Consider the following 21,491-nt stretch of genomic DNA (forward strand, 5'->3'; position numbering starts at 1 on the left):
CTCACATTTAACAAAAACCCACCAATTCACGATAAAAAAAAAATGGTGACATGCCAATAAGCTAATCAACTTAAAACACCTACAAAGGTTTCATGAACCTACAAATTGGTCTCTCAGTTTGGTTCACTAGGCTACACAATCATGGAAAGACCGTTGATCTGACAGTTGAACTGGAATGAACTGAGGCTGGGGTCAAGGCATCAAGAGCCACCACACACAGTCGTGTCAAGGAATTTGGCTACAATTGACGTATTCCTCTTGTTAAGCCACTCCTGAACCACAGACAACCACAGAACCACTGGACTGGCCAGTAAACTCACCAGACCTGAATCTATGGGGTATTGTCAAGAGGAAAATGAGAAACAAGAGACCCGAATGAGCAGATGAGCTAAAGGCCACAGTCAAACCTGGGCTTCCATACCACCTCAGCAGTGCCACAAACGGATCACCTCCATGCCATGCCAAATTGAGGCAGTAATTAAAGCAAAAGGAGCCCCAACCAAGTATTGAGTACATATACAGTAAATGAACACTTTTCAAAAGGCCAACAATTAACATTCACTAAATTCACTTTTTTTAAATTGTTTTTGACGTTGTAAATTGGTGGGGTTCTGTTAAAGGTTTTTCTAAATCATCACAAAAGAACCAAATACGTAAATTCAGTGCACACAGACTGATGTAGTTTAATATACGAGTTTCACAATTTGAGTTGAATTGCTGAAATGAACGTTTCATCCTTTGAAAGTTGTTTTTAACAAACAAAAAACAAAAGCACACACTACATAACTTTACATTTAACATATGTGATATGCACTATGTGCATTGCCTACACTTCCAATGGATAGACAAAATCTGATCCTGATCTTGAGAGTAATATTGAATGTACAATTTTGGTCTGTTGCTCATAAAAAGCTATAATTTGACTCGGACTGTATTAACTATTTATGGTGCATTTGGTTTACGGAATATAAAAAAGTGTTTCCATACACCCCTAAAAATGTTTAAATTATGCTACTTCCATACGGTATTGGGTACTCAATGTTAAAGTCCAGGCAAATTTTAAATGAACTATGGGCTCAAATGTTGCAGTCAAGTCTATAACATGTGTCACATGAAAGATAAAATAATAATTAATGTACAACTGAAAGAAAATTAATAAATAAATTTTTTCCAGTTTTTTTCCTTAATATTACTGATATAACTAATCAAGTGTCATGCAGTGTGTTTATCTGTGTGAGTATTTACAGATTTGACACGATGCCCAATCCCCATAATCAGTACGCCATCTTTCTTCATCTTGTTGACAAACTCCATGGGCAGCAGGCCACTGTCGAATGCTTTACTGAACTGTTTAGCAGCTGCATCTAGTGCGCCACCGAATCTATCTCCCTGCAGAACAGGAACACATGATTCAGTTCCTTTGGAGAATAAACAGGTTTATCATATCTAAAATATCATATATAACAATTAATGAATATATAGTAAATGTATTCTTAATAAATAATGAATGTAATATTCATAGCACATAGCAACAAATATCAGAAAAAGGCAAAAAGTGAACTCTTGTTCTTGCTGCACTATAGCAGAAACAGCTTAATTTGAAAAAAGCAGCAGTATTGTGTGTAGGGTGACTGATCTTACTATTGTCAGGAGTCCTGAGGTCAGACTGGACACCAAGTCTTTACCAGCACGAGCGCACACAATGGTGTTATGAGCACCAGATACAGCTGGCCCATGATCTGCAGTTACCATCAAGCACATCTCTATGAACTGGCATGCATAACGTGGTAATCTGTCAAAAAGACACATGCATTCACGATTTTAAGCAAAAACCAAACATTATACAAGACAAACACAGATGTTTCTCAACAAGTTCACTTAAAAAATAAATAAATAAATAAATAAATCTACATAATATAGGAATTTTACATAACAAACCTTCTCTGAAACCACAGCAGGCCCAGTACTCCTCCAAGGCCCATTTCCTCTTTGAACACCTCCGTGATGGGCATACCAGCATATATGAGCTCCTGGCCCCTTTCATCACAGATACTAGTCATGAATGATGCAGGTTTACGAATCAAACCCAGCTCCTACCCACACATACACACACACAAAAGCGGCTCAGATACATCACAAATTTACCATATCCTCCTTTTTACTATGCATTTCAACAGCCAGCAATTTAAACTGTCTTTAATTTCCAGCAATTCAAGAGACCAAATTTCCAACAAAATGCTCCACATTCTTAAAATTTCAAATTTCCTACAAAATGTGAAACTATATCATGAACATTTTCTTAAGGAACTTTTGTGTCACAGACCAGCTGTGATCTTTGTTTCTGGGCGAGGTGTATTTGCTGTTTGCTATATTTGATGAAAACTAAAAAAAAAATAATTTTGTGCATTGGCACAAAATTTAGGCAAGGACATCTTAAAGGGATGGCTCACCCAAAAATGAAAATTCTGTCATTAATTATTATCCCTCATGTTGTTCCAAACCCATAAAACCTCATCCTTCATCATAGAAACAATTTTTTTTTTGATGCATCAGGGGTTCAACTTTAATTTTATGATGCTACAGGAATACTTTGCGTGCAAAAAAAAAAGAAGAAATTTAACAATTTGTCTCCTCCTCGTCACTCTATAACGTCATTTTAAGAGGATAAGAGAGCTCTCAGATTCCATCAAAAATATCTTAATTTGTGTTCTGAAGATGAATCGAGGTCTTGTGTTTTTGGAACAAGAGTTGTTAGTAATTAATGACAGAAGTTTTATTTTTAGGTTAACTATTCCTTTAAGTGCATGTTCAAAATTTGCATTAAAATAAGAAGGAATCCCAGCCACAGTCAGACATTTTTATATTTTTCAAATTTTGGGTCGGAAATTATTCAATTAATAATCGCGATTAAAGGGTCACTCCACCCCAAAATGAAAAAGTTTTCAATCACTTACCCATGTCGTTTCAAACCTGTTAAAGTATTGTTAATCTTCAGAACATAAATGAAGATTTTTTTGATGCATTCTGATAGCTCTTTGACCCTCCTATAGACAGCAATGTAATTATTAAATTATTTATGCTATGATCTGAAGAAAACAATGTATCCGTGTGGTGCAGCTGACATGTGTTGGCTGAAAGCTTTCACAGTATTTTTATTTTGGGGCGGAATAACCCTTTAAACTGCAACTGAAGTGTTGCAGGAAATGCAATCTTTTTTTTAGTAGTAATGGGAATGGGACGGGGACATGTCTTACTCTTGCCCAGGAGTAATCCATTGGGACTGTAGGAGGAGGAACTTCCTGTGCTGGAACAATGATTCCTTTTGCGACAAGGTCATCATACACAAACCTTCACAACAAAACAGTGAAAATTGACAAAACAGCAGAAGCATTAATAGTTTAGCTCAATTCAGACTACAAAAACCTTGACAACATGAAACAGTTCTTATGCTGTGGCACTGGAGAGTTGTTACAACATAATACTTACAATATATAATTACAAAAGGCATAACTGCAATGAATACAATACTTGAGCTGTGAAAACCTTAAAGCGTCAAAGCCATTGTATATAACCCACTTAATTTGGGGCCGAATACTAGCAATATAAAATATTTTTAATTTGTGTTACTTACTTGATGACATCCCCTAATTCATCAAAGCTGTTGGGCACAAATGCACCCGCTTCCCGTAGTGCTTGATTTTTAGCCACAGCCGTTTCTGACGTTTGATTGGCGCACGCTCCTGCATGGCCAAACTGCACCTAAAGCATTTAAATTACCACAACACTATGTTACTGTTGTGACTTGTTAGGTTACACATACTTAACAGGTCTAAAATGAAAAAAATAAAAATAAAAATCACAACATTCAGTGGCCCTGTCCCAAATGCAGCACTTCCTGTGGATTTGTTGTCTAGGGGACTCCAAACACCACATTGGCTGAGTTGGGCCAGGGCCAATATGCATTAAGTATCTCAAATGCCATGTAAAAGGATGTACCTCAGATGAAAACATGGTGGCACACGTTCCAATACACCAGCACACAACTGGTTTAGTGATTCTGCCATCTGCAATGCCCTGACAGATGTTATATTCTTCTGCGCCTCCAATCTTAAAGACAGTACACATAATTAGAATTACAGTACCTTAAAATTATTTAAAAGAATAGATTACCCAAAAATTCTAATTCTGTTATTATTTGCTCACCCTTCTTGTAGTTCCAAACAAAGGAAGACATTTTGAAAATAGTTTGTAACCACTGACTTCCATAACAGGAAAAAAACATTAATTAATAGTGTTAATAGAATTAATAGTGACCCAAAACAGCCTGGCTGCAAGCTCTTTTCAAAATAACAAAAAGAACAACAAACAAGAAATTCAAACAGGTTTGGAACTACTTGAAGGTGAGCAAATGACAAAATTTGCACTATTCTTTTAACTCTTATATTACGGTCATAAGTTACAGAATTATCAACAAATTCATTCAAAGAATTGACCACAAGTGGATTCATTCAAATGTATTTTTTACAGAGATTAAGATTTTAGTATTTAAGGAATTTCTCATGTAAATTTGTCTTATGTAAAAATGCATTTTCCCACAAAAGTATGAGACATAATCTTGATTAGGGGTTGTTAAAGCTTTCTCATCTCACCTCTCCCAGAACGACAATCATCTTGACGCCTGGAGTGTCCTGATATCTGAGCACATGGTCCATAAACGTAGAGCCAGGAAATCTGTGGATGAAAGCAGCATATTAGACAGTTTATCAGCCCAATTAGCTAATAATTAGTCTTTTCTGAATCCTGCTTTAATTAACCCTACAATAGCAGTTACATATCCACACAGAAAGGTATTCAAAAACTGGTAACTCCCTCAAATAGAACAATGACAAAGTGCTGAAAAATGTAATTTAACTGAAGTTTATGATTGCGCAAAAAGCACAAGGCTTTGAAACAGATTGTTATAAGAATAGTGAAATGAGAGGAAATTACAGAAGTTTCAAAGTCAGACAATCAATGACATTAATCAACATTTACAGCAAAATACAGAAAAGCAAAAAAGGGTAAATATATTGTTTTTGTTGTTTGTTTCTTAATTCCACATCTCATATCAGTTCATATTATTGGCCTTGAGAGAAGGAATCTATTTATGTTTTTCAAAAAAATAAAAATAAATAAATAAATAAAAATCAGTGATATCACACTATTCTCCACAGTCGCTGCATGATTATCATTGTGCCTACTGAAGCCAAGGTACGGAAGCAAAGATCCTTTATTATTGTGTTGGAATGAGAGTATAGTTACATCGGTCTAGAGAACTGCAACTTTCCATTTTTGCGTCGGGCTTAGTACACAATGTAACTACAGAAATTTCAATTTCAAAAAATTTAGAAATTTCAAATTAAAAAAAAAAAAAAATCAAAACTCTTTGGTCTTTTAAACAAGATGCTTCAGGTATAATCAGATTCAATGATCTATGCTTAGCTATTCAAAAAAGGTCAAACTCAAGTGAAACTGAAGTGTTCCGTTAAGCTTTAAAAAAGATGGATAGCAACAATGTTTATCTGTCACTTATCAGCTTAATTCACAAGGAAAGACATGTTCTGTTTGTCACCTGTCTCCTCCAATAGCAACTCCCTCATAAACTCCATCTGTAGTATGCGAGATAATGTTGTTGAGTTCATTGGACATCCCTCCGGAGCGGGACACATATGCCACACTGCCTGGTCTATACAGCTTTGATGCCAAGATATTGTCAAGCATTCCGCCTGTGTTCCCGATCTTGAAGCAGCCTGGCTTTATACCACCAACCTAAAACAAACAAGCGTGCTTAACTTAACTCATTAGTCAAACCAATACTTTGCATTAAAAAATGACAATCAATTAATCAGTCACCTTTATTTATATTGTGCTTTTAACAATAGTGTCAAATCACTGAACAGCATCACATTTGGAGAATAGAGCGTGCGTAACAAAATTAAACACTCAAATTTCAGCTAGATAAGATCAGTTTCAATAGGATCTATGTAATGAAGTAGAAATTAAGAACCCCCAACTAAGCAAGTCAGAGGTAAAGGGGCAAGGAACCAAAATTCTGTGAGAAAATGTAGAAAATAAAAAACTTGGGACCTCAGGCTCAGTCAGGGGGGCCAGTTCTCCTCTGGCTAGACGAAACCAGTACTAAACTTCCAGTTCAATTTATTGTGTTTTTGTGTGTGTGAGTGAACATGTCTTTTCACAAGCTCCCCGAGATTTATGCTAACGTTGATTTTCAGCTATAAACACAAATGTTTTTGAAATACTCACAGTTGCAGGTCCAATGATAGTGACACCCTTTTCATCGGCTGTTTTGATGAGTTTGCGGGTCAGAGCTTCCGGAATGCCTTCAGCTATGATAGCTATAGTGTGTATCTGAATACAAGAAGAAGAAATCAGATTCCAGGGAACCAAAGTTATACCCACAGTTGAAGCTACAGGTACTGAATAACAATGTGCCTCATGAACAGTGGTTACCAGTGGTTAGCCTGAAAAGAAAAACACATACACTGGGATGATATAATCTTAACTACTGTTCAATTCAATACTGTACTGTACCGACCGAAAGTATGAGGAAACAGTGTTTCATATGGTTTCCAACACAGACCAGATAATATTTTAGATTATAGACACTGTGTTCTCAGAAACAAGGGGTTATTTCATTTGAAACTTGCTGTAATCCCAAAGCAACTTCAAAAATGAAATTAATAACAAAACACATTTATTATGGCCGCACAAAATATCAGTTAAATGTAGCATTGGCAACTGTGGTGACATTTTTTTGTACCACAAAAAACATATTTTGAGGATGCTGGTTCTATGTGAATAACGGGACACAAGTCACATCAAATGTATTTGTATAGCACAATCTATTATGTCTATAATTTTTAGTACTTTCCCCCCAGCGTAATTTTTTACGACCATGCAACATGACAATAGCCGTATTTATAGTGTTTCCCAATATATTTTTTGGTTGGTCTGAATTAAGCTTTTTGAACTCTAATGGAAGAATCTGATTTAAAGTTAAATTAAATAGCATTGCTATTTGTAATTTTATGTAGAAAAGAAAACAATAAACTAGAAAAAAAGAAGGATAACTTAGACAATTTGACACTGTTTGAAAATTTAAAACAATTAAAAGGCCTTTACATCTGAACAGATAGAACAAACACAACAACAAAAAAACAACCTTTTTTTCATTTTATTTAATCAAGATTATTTTTATTTCAATATCTGTATTTTAATTGCACACTATTTATGTTTGTTACTAATATATTGTTAATTTATTCTGTGGGTGCTTTGTTTGCTCAAATTGAGCTTAAGTGCTGTTTGTTTCCTGTTTCCAAAAGATTGTGTGGAGTGTAAGGCTGGTTTAAATTTCCATAAAGGAACATTCACAGATTCTAAGAATCATCATTAATACTATCACGATGTGTCCAAAGCAAACAGAAATCATTACAATTAGCAATACTGCCTACACTGGATGAGACATGACACGATGAAGGAAAAAAATTTGCACAGTTGTTTGATGCGTCCCATTGTACTTACAGCTGTTGTAGTTCAGCAGGTAGAGTAGACAATGCATAAGTAATTTACGGTTGTTTTTCAAATGTATATAATAGATTTTTTACAAAATATCCAAGTCTCCTAGTCATTGATTTTTACTAAAATTGTGCTATTTACAATCCCCCGTTAAAAAATGTATTAAGTTTTGTATTGTTTAATGTGCACAACTGTGTTGCTATTTATTTTAGTCTGTCCATTTCCTGTGAACTATGATGTAGTGGATAAAGCTATTTTTAATTACTAAGTTTATTGGTGTTGTTAATCTGACTCCATGGTATAATGACAACACACGCACCCTAAAGAGAGCAGCCCGGAAAATGGAGCGCAGGTGGAGAAAAACCAAATTAGAAGTATTTCGTATTGCCGGGCGGGAGAGTATGCTGTCATACAGAAAAGCATTAAAAATAGCAAGATCTGATTATTTTTCATCCCTTTTAGAAGAAAACAAACACAACCCCCGGTATTTATTCAGTACAGTAACTAAATTAACAAAAAATAAAGCATCAACAGGTGCTAATATGCCCCAAGAGTATAGCTGCAATGAGTTCATGAATTTCTTTACTTCTAAGCTTGATACCATCAGAGATAAAATTGTAACTATGCAGCCGTCAACTACAGTTTCACATCAGATAGTGAGCTTTAGATCCCCTGAAGAAAAATTATACTCTTTATCTATTTTAGGAGAAGAAGACTTGTACAAACTTGTTAAATCATCTAAACCAGCAACATGTATGTTAGACCCTGTTCCATCTAAACTATTAAAAGATCTGCTTGCAGAAGTCATAGATCCTATTTTGAACATTATTAATTCATCATTGTCATTAGGATATGTTCCCAAAACCTTCAAACTGGCTGTAGTTAAACCTCTCATTAAGAAACCACATCTTGATCCCAAAGACTTAGTAAATTACAGACCAATCTCTAATCTCCCTTTTCTGTCAAAGATACTAGAAAAGGTAGTATCCTCACAACTGTATTCCTTTTTAGAAAAAAATGGTGTCTGTGAGGATTTCCAATCAGGTTTTAGACCGTACCATAGTACTGAGACTGCTCTCATTAGAGTTACTAATGACCTGCTTTTATCATCTGATCGTGGTTTTATCTCGTTATTAGTGCTATTAGATCTTAGCGCAGCATTCGATACTATCGATCACAACATTCTCTTGGATAGACTAGAAAACTATGTTGGCATTAGAGGAAGCGCCTTAGCATGGTTTAAATCATATCTATCTGACCGCTATCAGTTTGTGGCATTAAATGAGGAGGTATCATATCGATCAAAAGTGAAATATGGAGTTCCTCAAGGCTCAGTGCTAGGACCGTTACTTTTCAACCTGTACATGTTACTTCTGGGAGATATTATCAGGAGTCATGGTGTTAGTTTTCATTGCTATGCTGATGATACTCAGCTCTATATTTCAGCGCAGCCTGGTGATACACACCAAATTGAGAATCTAACAGAATGCATAGTCGATATAAAAAGCTGGATGATGAGTAACTTCTTAATGTTAAATTCTGAAAAAACAGAGGTGCTAATAATTGGACCTAAAAACCCCACATATAATAATCTAGAACACAGCCTATCACTTGATGGCTGCTCTGTTAATTCTTCATCATCAGTTAGGAACCTAGGTGTGCTGTTTGACCGCAATCTTTCCTTTGAAAATCATGTTTCTAGCATCTGTAAAACTGCGTTTTTCCATCTTAAAAATATATCTAAATTACGACCTATGCTTTCAACCTCTAATGCAGAAATATTAATTCATGCGTTTATGACCTCAAGGTTAGATTATTGCAATGCTTTGTTGGGTGGTTGTTCTGTACGCTTAATAAACAAACTTCAGCTAGTCCAAAACGCAGCAGCCAGAGTCCTTACTAGAACTAGGAAGTATGATCATATTAGCCCGGTTCTGTCAACACTGCACTGGCTCCCTATCAAACATCGAATAGATTTTAAAATCTTATTAATTACCTATAAAGCCCTGAATGGCTTAGCTCCTCAATACTTGAGCGAGCTCTTATCACATTATAGTCCTGCACGTCCGCTGCGTTCTCAAAACTCTGGCCATTTGACAATACCTAGAATATCAAAATCAACTGCGGGCAGCAGATCATTTTCCTAAACTCTGGAACAATCTCCCTAACTCTGTTCGGGAAGCAGACACACTCTGCCAGTTTAAATCTAGATTAAAGACACATCTTTTTACCTTAGCTTACACATAACACACCAACACGCCTTTTATTATTCAAATCCGTTAAAGGATTTTTAGGCTGCATTACTTAGATTTGCTGGAACCGGGAACACTACTCCTACAATACGATGTACTTGTGACATCGTAAAAAGAATGGCATCTACGCTAATATTAGTCCTGTATCCAGACTAGATGGTGGATCAGCACCCAGAGATTATGTTCATCAGAGACCAGAACACGTAGATGCGCCCTGTGGACCAATCACCAGATCCTGATGCACACACACATACACACACACACACATTAAGTCATTTACACTACCTGACACAGCTGCGTTTAAAATTGAACTGGAAGTTAAGTGCTGGGCGTCCGGTCAGAGGAGTCTGGTTTCTCCCAAGGTTTTTTTTTTTCTCCATTCTGTATGCATGGGGTTTTGTTTCCTTGCCGCTGTCGCCTCTGGCTTGCTTGGTTGGGGACACCTAACTTCTAGTGACTATCGTTGAATTGACTACAGAGACCGTCTCTGCATTAATTAAGAAATTGGTCACTCTCGTCATTATACATCCCTGTCATTATACTGTACAGTGCTTTGATGCAACCTATGTTGTTAAAAGCACTATATAAATAAAAATGATTGATTGATTGATTGATTGATTGTTCTCAGTGCTTAATTTGTAAATTTTGAGGTGCCAGAAAAAGCTGGGTGAAGGATCCGGCATATAATTAGAGGGAGAGGTACCGGAGCATTCACGCAATAACACTGCTGGACCATTTAAAGTGATTAACAGCGTGAATCAGTTGCTTTTATTAGGGTTTGTACATGAAAACCTAGAAAAGCCATAACATTTAGAAACAGACATTTCCAGGCCTGGAAAAATTTGAGGGGGAAAATTTATGGAATTATATTTTACGTTTTTTTTTTTTTTTTTTTTAATCATGTCCAGAATTTGTACATAGTTGTACTTGTCCAAGCAGCTTTTGAGTTTATAATGAGGGAAATTTCTGCAAACATATTCAATATAGCATGTAGGTTACATGAATTAATGATTCTACACAATCTAGCAGATTAAATCAATCATTTAAAAAAAAACAAAACAGATTGAGTGACTCAGTACCATGTATTCTTTCTTTCATTCTCTCAAAGCAGTTGCGTAATCGTCACTTGTCTAATCATGTCATTGTTGCATTGTGACAAAAATGTGTGATTTGCAAGCCAATTAGAACTCAAGCACTACAGAGGCAGCTTAAAAACTAAGCACTAACAGTGACATCCAAAGCCCCTTCGTGAGTATAATATTGAGTTAATTTTCGTAGTTTGTTGTTGATATTCCATCCCAAACCCCTAAAATGAACTATGTGAAGAATTTTTGTGCTTTGTTCTTATAAAATTACAAATTCAAGCTCCCTGGTGGTAACCACCTAATCCTGTTCTTGGCAATGTTTCCCAGGTACAGTCTGTATGGGAAACTTTATTTAATTTCTCTGGAATTACTCACCGATTTCAACTCCCTCAAACTCTCTTTCTGTCCTCATTATTTTATACACCCTCTGTATTTTAAACTGTTAAATTAGTTTGTTGGTCATGCTGTACTTTATTGAACAAATGCTTATTAACTGATGTGGTTCTTGCATGCTGTTACTCCCCTGCTCAAGAAGCCTTCCTTAGATATGTCTTATATCATATACGATTTTATTATGTCAACTTCAATCTTTTTTTTTTTTTTAAGTACTAACCATATCTCAGAACTCTTTTAGTCAGGTTTCAAGCCTTTGCATAGCACTGAGTCAGCTCTGCTGAGAGTTTTAAACGATTCTTTTGGACCTGACTACGGCCTTGGATGCCTTAGTTCATCAATCTATCAAATCACTCACTTTAAAAAGCGCTTTTAGTAATACAGATTGTATTACTGAAGCACTAAAGAGTACAGAGTGATTAACACTTAATTTTTTATTAAATGCAGAGATGGTCTCTTTAATCAAATTGACGGTAGTCACTAGAAATTAAGTGTCTTAAGAAATAAAAAGAAAAACTTGAGAAACCAGGCTCAGTTGGGGCCAGATCATCAGTTGCTTCTGTCCAGATTAGAATCTTTTTACAAACCTTCCATTGGCTTCCAGCTAATTTTAGGCTACATTTTAAAATTATTTGTTTATAAATGCCTACACAATCTCACCCCTAGCTAGTTATCTGAATTACTGCATTCTTACAAGCCCACCGGAGACTTAAGATCTGGCAATTAAAATCTAGTTATAGTTCCCTATTCTAGGTTGAAACATAGAAGAGATAGAGCTTTCTCAGTGATGGGCACTAGATTGTGAACAGTTGGCCAGCATACCTTAGAGCTGCTTCATCTTTACGGGTTTTTAAATCCCCATTGAAAACGTACTTGTTCTCTTTAGCTTCTGCAAATTGATGTGGTCTGAATGCATTTATTTATTGCTTATTATGTGATTTATTTTATTTTAATGCTGACTGGCTTGCATGGTCAGTCTTTGGTCAGTCTTGTGACTGTTTTAAATGTGCTTTACAAATAAAAAGAACTAGAACTAATACGATATCTTAAGTTAAGCAAATATACACAAAATTACGTAAGAAATGTCGCCCTGGTGAGTTAAGATTATCTTGTCCAGCAGCCTGGTTGTTCACATGTTGCGTCTTTTGTGTACTCAACTTTATTTCAAATGTAGATGCGTGGCAAGCACACTTTTTATATGCACACTATAGATCAGCACAAATATTTTGCATTGTTGCGTGAGGAGGTGGATCCGCTAAATTAAACTCTGCAGGACACTGGCCCTCCAGGACCGAACTTAGTGACACCTGAGGTTAAACTGTGCACTTGAATTTGATGTTGAATAAGTCTAGATGTGTAAATTGAAAATTATTTAAACTTTATTAAAATTATTTGCACTGATTTATTGTTTTATATTTTGTTCCTTTGTGCAGTGCACTTTGCAGCTTTGAGTCAACAAGCTGTATTGTAGCCTGCTTAAAATGCAAATTAACTTAAAACAACAGGACAAACACAAAGCTGATGACTTAAAATAATTTTATGGCTCTCTTCAACCTTATTTGATTCGGAAACTACATTTTAAAATCAAAACTGGATGAGAGCTAACAATGTTACAATACTTGAATCTCCAAAATATCAATCATTTAGCCAAGTTTTATCACAAAGGAATTGAAATTATCAGCACTGTGCACCTTTTTTTGTTTGCATAAACAGTGAAATAAAATCTGGATTTTAAACTAACAAAAAATATTCATAACATGTTATCTATATTTACTATATGTTTAAATAAAGTTTTGAACATTTTTTTAAAAACAAAATTCTATTATTATTTTTATTTTATTTAAATAAAAATAATAATAGAAAGGATGAACCTGAATGATAAAATGTAAAAGAAAAATAAATATTTGCTCCATAAACAGTTCTACATAAGCTCATGTGCAATTTAATAATGTTAACACTTCAACCAATAAGATGACAGGCCTTGAACCCGTTTTAGGCTCCTTATTTTAATTACATTTTTTATTTTAGACATTCCTCTTCAATACAAGAAGGCAGAAAGCACCTCCAGGATCATGTTTGTTTTCTTTATTTTATGAAATCACAATATTTTGTTGATACTAAGAGTGCACAGAAATAAAAGTAGAACTTTACAGTTCCAAATGTTGTTAGGTATCTGGGAAAAATGTAAAAAAGACGTCATAGGCCATTTCATTTCCACTAATGTCCTGCAAAGCACGTTTTAGGTTCCACTCTGTACAAATGTATTATAGTGCAGGTTTAAAACTTGTACATGGCTGAATTGTTTTAGCAGCTATAAATTTCAGTTTAGGTATGTTGTGATTATTTAAATAGGCTAAATTGATCAAACAAAGGCCTACTTTATGATGAACTTACTGTCTGCTGCTGGCCGCTTGGTAGTTACTTAAAAACTAAAACGTATATTTAATGAACATAAAAGGCTTTAAATGTTTTTTTCTAAATTAACTTAATAAAAACATGAAACAAAATACAGTAATTTTGCCATTACACAACACAGAACTATTTTAACAGAAGTATAAGAAGTTTTGGGAAAAAGTAAGAGAAAAGGCCAGGCTCGGGTCAGTAATTCTTATATGCTGTCGGACACAGGCCAGGATTCTAAACACTGCTTTACTATACATTAACACGGAGAAATAAATCGAAAGCAAATGCCATCAGTTTTCCATGCATTCTTACAAATAATTCAGTAATAAATACACATATGCATTATTTCCCTCAGTGTGCCTTTAGTCATGTCGTCAAACTAAATGAAATTATTCTGCGTTTTGTGTCTGCGTGGGACAATAACTTTGATTAAAGCAGAGCATTACTTAAATCGTGATAATCAAATACTATTTATTATGCAAAAATTCTAGCCCCTATATTTAAAGTGTTTCTCTTAGTTCGTATGATATTCAAATACCTAATGAACTCATACCAACAAATATAATATTCCTGCAAAGTGTGAAACTCAAAAAACTTGTGAAAATCAACAGAAAAAATAAAAATAAATGTGTCAGAAACACTAAGCCGTCAAGTATTAGATTTTACCTGAGGATACTGCATTGTTTCCATGGTGCTGTCAAAAGCCGAGCGAAGTGAAGCGAAATTTATGAGCACATCAACGTCTGGATGTTTCTTCATAGCATCAGCCATGTTCTTATAGACAGGCAGTAGAATCTCCTTATGACCCCAGTAAAACTTCTGCTTGTGGTCACCACTGACATACACAAACACATAATATAAAAATCATAAAAGCCTACTCATGCCCTCAAACCCCAGTCACATCTGACAATATTAAGTGCCATATAATAAGTATAATAAACCAACATATTACAGAAGTTGCATTATGTTGAACAGCTTATAGAGACACTCAGCATATAAAGTTTCTTTTTAAATGTACTAACGTGAAGGGGTAGACCATTGCGACAACAGAGGGTTCATCACGTGAACACACGTAATCAAAATCCAGCATCCCTTGAACAGCACGTGTCTGCATGCCCCACACGATTGCCTTTGTCTGCTTGCTGAACAGAGTCGTGGCCTTAGCTAAAAGGGTAGAGAGACAAAAGTTAGATTAAGTTCAACTCCAAGTACTGTACCTGCTTAATGCCATAATTCAAATTTATGTAAATATGAATACCATTTAGTTAATTTGTATTACATTAAGTTTGAGTGTGTAGAAAAAAAAAAGTGAAAACAAGTGATAGTCTGATAATAAGAATTAGATGGACAACAAGATACACTAAAGTATTAATAAAACTAAATATCCTTTTATTTTCAAAAAAGAAAGAAAGAAAACAACAATCACATGAAGAGACTACATGGATGGCCCTGCTCTCACTGCAACTCCAAGTTCCTGCAATGTTCAGGCAAACTAAACATTCTAATAGGGGACATATGTGCAAATTCTGTTATTTTGTCTCACAGACCACATGTAAACATTCGTTATGTGAATTTTTTATGATATATCTTATTTATTTACATTAACATTTTGCTTATTCTCCAAGGTGAATATAAACATATGAACTTGGGTGTATATCTTGCTGTGGCTGGCTGTAACACAAGGTAAGACACATTTTGGTTTGTGAAATCGCGCACACAAATCCCATTTGTGTGTTAAGTTAAAAGGCCAATTCGCACCAAGTTAAGTGTTTGTCACACAAATTTGAAGTGCTATCCACATGCAAGCTGTCTTCAGATCAGAATATAAATACATTATGCAAATTCACTCTAACATTAGGTCTGACATTAGCAGTTTAACGTGAATATGTGCTAGTTACCCTGGTACACACAAAAGCATTCATTTTTATGCAACATTCCATTTCTGTTATTTATGCTTTCAAACATTCAGCCATTCAAATTTATTTCATTATTACTAAACAAATTTTGTATTCTTTGGTGTTTATCAAACAACACCAAAAGAGCAAGATCTTATCAATATGCTCAGTCTCTCTTTCTCTTATCAATGCTATTCATCGCTTCCTGGTGCCACAAAATTATAGGCTGCATTAGAATATGCGTACTTGCCTATTATAAATTAGGTGAAAAACACCTATGTGAAAAGAGTATGTTTGAATGAAGTATTCATACCACAGCTGGCAGTTCACCTGCTCGGTTTAATAACAAAAACAAAAACCTCTCAAAGCAGCTTTTTGCTGCTTGCATGAAAACATAGATGCAAGCTTGGCTGCTGATACAAAGGATAAATTAATTATAAAATCTACTTTATGTATCAGACTAAATATTTAATATACTCTGAACATTGGCACTCTTGGACAATCAAAATTGAGGACCACACCTACTTCTTGCAGTGCAATGCACAGACATTTTGAAGAACAGTTGTCCAAACTAAAAAAGGGGCCCTAATGGGGTGGGTACTTGTTAAAACTAGTTATCCAGTTGTTACAAATATACACTATCACTCAGAAGTCTTTGAAATTTTTTATGGTTTATGTTTTTTAAAGATTCCTCTTCTGCTCTCAAAGCCTGCATTTATTTAAACCAAAGTACAGCAAAACAGTAATTTTTACTATTTCAAATAACTGATTTCTATTTTTATTTATTTTCAGGATTTTTTTAATGAATAAAAATATATCTAAAGATCAGCATTTACGCACTATAACCATTTAGAGTCGGAAATTATATAAATGAATACTATTTTTTAGCAAGGATGATTTAAATTGATAAATTCATAAAGACTTCATAATGAACAAAGAATTCAAACATTACTGCGGGAAAACACAGAGCGCAGATGTCTCTTTAGTGGAGTGGTGACTGAAAACTTAGGATAGGCTGATAGCGGGGGTGGGTTTGGTGAGAGCGACATCATAGCCGATGAGGGCAGAGGGGCAGTGGCTCCCCTGACTTTTTGGATAACTGATTAATAACTGCTGCCATGCCAACATACAACACTGTGCACTGTGCAAAGAAACACACTAAACACCTGACCAGCCCTGGGGTCTTACCTTTAACCGTTGCATTAAACATGGCTCTTGCAGACCATGAAACTAATTATTATGATGAACAGAGAAAGACAGCATGAGGAGAGAAAAGAGACGGAATGAAAATGAAATTAAAATAGTTGAAAAATGACAGGACAAAAAAAACAAACACAAAAACAAACAAACAAAATAAGACAGTAGGTGCTGAGAAAAGGTGGAAAAATGTAAAGGTGCAGTAAGTTACTTTTTTATACTTCTACCAAATGTATTATTGGTTCACATAGCACTAATTTATTTTTGCATCTGTATTAACAGTTCCCAGCATTCGCATATGTAAAAGCAGCATGGCACTAAATAGCAGAAGCACAGGTGCAAGTAAATTTTCAGTCATTTTTCCTACACTCAGCAGAAAATAAACTAAACCTGCACTGTCAATTTATCACCACACTCTAATATAATTTATAGCTATGGCAGCTACAGAGTTGTTATGAATGTTATTGAATTTTTTTTTTCTCAGCTAATTAAATTATTTGCAATTAATCACACCTAAAATAAGGATTTCTTTATATAATTGTGTATACTGTGTATATTTATTATTTCATAGAAAGCGCAGGTCATGGAGCGAAAAACAAGCGAAAAAGAAAGAAAACAAGGAGCAAAGTATGTGAATATTTATTTGAATTTCTTTTAAGGGTGTTGTTATTTTGTACTTTTCTCTCACCGGCTGCTGTTTAAACGATGCCCGTTTTCTGTTACTGATGTGACAAGCCTCCAGAGCAGGGTTTCATAACCCTGGGTAAAATGTGGTGCTAACACCGCTTTCATTTTACAGGTGTGAAACATGTCTTTAGCCTTGTGCTTACAACGACGATAACCCGGGGTTAAGGGCAATGTGAAAAGCCCTAATGTTTACTAACAGAAGAAGGGTCTATTACCCTGTAAAAATTTAATGACATGTTTTAATTACCAATTAAAATCTAAAACATCAGTATTGTTTAAAAAGACCTTATAAAGTCAAATGTCAGGCACTTGCTTAGGAAAGTGCAAAAAACTAATGTGTTCAAGGAAAATAGAAACTTACAGGATGAAATTCTGCTTGTTCTTGATTAAAAAAATAAATGAATACTGGTTTTTGGTGTTGGCCACAAGTTTAGAGTATTTAAACCATATGATACTGCAATCTTTCACTTTGTGGGATGCTGCGTTCACACTGGCATCTGTATAAATTTCAGCTAAACAAAGTTACTTAGCACACCTTTAAATGAGCTACAGTTATCAATGGAAATTGTGAATGTGTTTTTCAAACGTTTTCTTTAAAATTTACTGTGACTATGATGATAAACTTCAGATGAGCTCTAAATACCTCTTGGAACACCTGCTGTGGCCATCATGCCTTCTGTGACACTATTGGTCAGTTTGTGCTCAGAAAATGAAGTATTTCTGGTTCTTGCTGGCGTCTGGAAGACAAAAAGCGTGAACTTCTCAAAAGGGTTTGTGGGCCTCTGCAATCTAGCATTTATTACTTTAGTATAACAATTAATTATATAACAGTTGAGATATGTTCTGCTGCTGGCACTGAATTTAAACTGTCTAAATCCAATAAGTCAAATGACAAAATTTATCCCTGTAGTATAAACATGTTCATACATTCATCTATGAGATGAACACTAATGTTTGAATCTTAATTGTATGAATTCAGAAGGGCAAGAAATGTATTAGTCTATACTGCTTATGGGAAAACTGTTCATCTTTCTCTTAACAGTATTTCACAAAAAAGACGAAACACATGTGCTTCAACCTCTTCAATCTCTTTGGTGGTCACTTGTCATATTGCCACTCGTTTTTAAGTTCACAAATGACTCATGCAGCCAAAAATGGCCAAAATCTAATAAAAAATAATTGCTTCAGCACTTAAAAAACTACAATGTATGGGTTTACATGCTATTGTATCAGCCCTTGGGATAAGGTATAAAACCACACTTACAGCTGCACTAGCACTGGTGTTCAACAGGAAATTAGCAGTGTGTGCTGCCACTGGAGGCTGATTGGGGATTGGCCGATGACCCAGAGCCATGCCAACAATAGCAGTCATGTGAGTCTCTGTGCCGAAGACATGGATGGGAATACCAGTAGTCTTTCCTGTTGCAATGAAAAGCGAACCAGAACAACAGAAGGTTGGAGAAATATATGAATCAACATCATTACAAATTATACACAAGTGAATTCAAGAACATTTTCATGTGCACTTCTGACCGGTAAATACATTTGGTATAGTTGAATGTCTACGAGTAGTTTTTTTTAGTTTACAGACGGTTTTATGACTATGATTATAAGCTTTGACAACTAATGCATATTTCCTTTTGAGCTAATCAGTAATTTTCTACTATTTATTAATATGTTTGAACTGGAAAAATCTCATTTTGGCCAATGTGAACAGCAGGTGTAAACAGCACCCTTGAAGAGCTGTTTTTGCTTACCAACTTCTCCCATCACTCTCAGACCTTCCTGGTAGTTAGGACCTCCACGTCGAACAAAGATAGTAACCTCATGTTCTTTTAGGGGCCCCTGGTAGTCTTTGATAGCTCTCACAATACCCTGATGTGTGATGAAAGATGACACTTTATGAAAATAACCATTTAACTTGATTTAGGAATGATGAATATCAAGACAGAAGAGCCATTGTACCTTGAAAGTAGCTGCTACATTAGTGAAGTTAGCAATACTACCACCAATGATCAACACCTTTCCTGAAGAGGCAAAAGAGAAGGAATGAGTCTTCAGTATAGATTTAGATCAATGAGAGAGGATATAACAATAACTGGAAGTGCATTCCACTATTTAGGAGCCACAGCAGCAAAGGCTTAAAATGCTTTAAGCGGGACCGCGGAAAAGAAAGTGGCAACTGGTTGAATGAACAGAAAAATACAGCAATATACTGTGGTGCTAGCCAATGCAGTGCTTTATCAGCAAACGGTAAAACCTTAAAATCAACTCTAACTGGTAGCTAATGTATGGAAATGAGAAGAGGTGACTTTTCACCCATTTCTTTTCAAATAGCTGCCACATTTCAGACCAATTGCAAACAATGTATAATATAATGCTATACATACACACACACACACAATGAATCGATAGGAAGATAAAATTGTATATCATCAGAATAAAATTTCTGAAAAAGAGGAAACATGTTCATAGAAAAAAAGCAGAGGAATCAAAATGGAGCTTTGTGGGACACCACACATGATTTAATGTTGAGTACGAGTTGTGCCAATATTAACTGAGAATGTTCAATCTCCGAGATATAAGGAGAACCAACTTTGATCTACCGTTTCAAATGCTGTGCTGAAATCTAAAATAAATAAGATGACCCGTCACCAGAGTCTAAGGAGCACAGGATAAAATATGTTACTTTTAGAAGAAATCTCAGTACTATAAGATTTATCAAGCAATATCTTACAGCTGGTTGAGCAAGACAGAGTGAAAATTAAAAGAACTAGACAGCAAAACAACTGGTGGCAATATTTATGCTATAAACTTTTATTTAAAAAAAGTCAAGGAAGTATGACACAAATCTCAGATGTTTTAGTACAGCAGTCAAATGTAATACTTTTTTCTAACAAGCTGAGACCATTTGGTTTTTGTTGATTGACAAGTTTGCGTCTTGGTAAGAGCACCACTGAAATCATACATCATAAATGGTATTTCAGTTTTGTATTATTTTTTAATTTTTGTTATTACTTTTTTTGTTATTTTTTCACATTAGCAATTCATAACTTAACATGCCATTCTGTCAAACACTCACCTTCAAGATGTTTCTCACGGGTCATTAGGGAGAGGATCGTCTTGGCGTAGTCGTATGTCTGCTGCTCACTGGGTGCTCCAGAGTATTCCCCGTAGTTGGCCAGTTCATCTACTCCACCCAGATCACAGATGGTATCACTAAACAAACAACCACAACACTTTCTTATTAGGATCTCATTTGGTAACATCAGTTAATGCGTATACGTAATGCATAACATCTGAGGGCTAAGATGTAGGCAGGCAACACAACCTGTAAACCACTGATGCACCACCACCGGCCACCATGGTCCAAATGCGTCCTCTGGGATTCAGTAGGGTGAGTTTCAGACTGGCGCCACTCTTAGCATCAAGATCTGCTATGTATGCTTCCTGTACACAAAACAGCAACAATGCAATTCTGAACCAGAGAACATTCTCTGATTTAATGTGTGTAATGGCATGATGTTTGCATACCACACCTCAGGATAAGCTTCTCTGCCAAATGGAGGAGGAAACTCCATATCACCCCACTTGGGCTTGCAGATATAGTCGGCAGTAGCATCAATTTTGGCTGCCATATCCAAGATGTACACTCCTTCCTTAGTGACCACTGCATATATGCAAGCAGAAAATAACACATGATTAGTCTGTTATTACCATCCTGTTTGTTTTACTCACCCTTGAGGCATCCTAGACGTATATGACATTCTCCTTCCAAACAAATTTTGAAATTAAATGCTATTTTATGTTTTTTTTGAGTAAAGGGAAACTTTAATGTTTTTAATTTAAAAGAGTTTTTGTTACAGTGAAGTTTCCACTGTGCAGAAGAGTAAATCTTGTAGTTATGGATACTACTACTACACTGCATTAAGCCTTGTTCAATGAGCAGTAGCTTTGCTAGTGTAGTATTTTCCAGTAATTCTCAAGTATTGTCCTACTTCAGC

At 35.4% G+C, this 21,491-nt stretch overlaps 1 protein-coding gene across 2 annotated transcripts in view; it reads right to left on the reverse strand.

Moving 5' to 3' along the window:
* aclyb (ATP citrate lyase b) overlaps positions 1-21,491 on the reverse strand; it is a 30,200-nt gene that overhangs the window by 1,667 nt on the left and 7,042 nt on the right. Inside the window, exons 7-25 of one of the 2 annotated variants that reach the window (XM_043254030.1) lie at positions 21,027-21,157; positions 20,819-20,937; positions 20,570-20,706; positions 19,453-19,514; positions 19,245-19,362; positions 18,752-18,906; positions 18,131-18,224; positions 16,792-16,833; positions 14,731-14,872; positions 14,375-14,543; positions 6,304-6,408; positions 5,612-5,808; positions 4,650-4,731; positions 3,997-4,107; positions 3,632-3,759; positions 3,255-3,348; positions 1,939-2,093; positions 1,642-1,792; positions 1,246-1,389 (exon numbers count right to left, since the gene is read on the reverse strand). In XM_043254030.1, the coding sequence (XP_043109965.1) occupies positions 1,246-1,389; positions 1,642-1,792; positions 1,939-2,093; positions 3,255-3,348; positions 3,632-3,759; positions 3,997-4,107; positions 4,650-4,731; positions 5,612-5,808; positions 6,304-6,408; positions 14,375-14,543; positions 14,731-14,872; positions 16,792-16,833; positions 18,131-18,224; positions 18,752-18,906; positions 19,245-19,362; positions 19,453-19,514; positions 20,570-20,706; positions 20,819-20,937; positions 21,027-21,157 (2,336 nt within the window). The remainder of the gene's footprint in view (positions 1-1,245; positions 1,390-1,641; positions 1,793-1,938; positions 2,094-3,254; positions 3,349-3,631; positions 3,760-3,996; positions 4,108-4,649; positions 4,732-5,611; positions 5,809-6,303; positions 6,409-14,374; positions 14,544-14,730; positions 14,873-16,791; positions 16,834-18,130; positions 18,225-18,751; positions 18,907-19,244; positions 19,363-19,452; positions 19,515-20,569; positions 20,707-20,818; positions 20,938-21,026; positions 21,158-21,491) is intronic. The other variant, XM_043254031.1, reaches the window with a different exon arrangement.

Source organism: Puntigrus tetrazona, chromosome 12 (assembly GCF_018831695.1).
Source record: "Puntigrus tetrazona isolate hp1 chromosome 12, ASM1883169v1, whole genome shotgun sequence".
In the NCBI taxonomy this organism is placed as follows: Eukaryota; Metazoa; Chordata; class Actinopteri; order Cypriniformes; family Cyprinidae; genus Puntigrus; species Puntigrus tetrazona.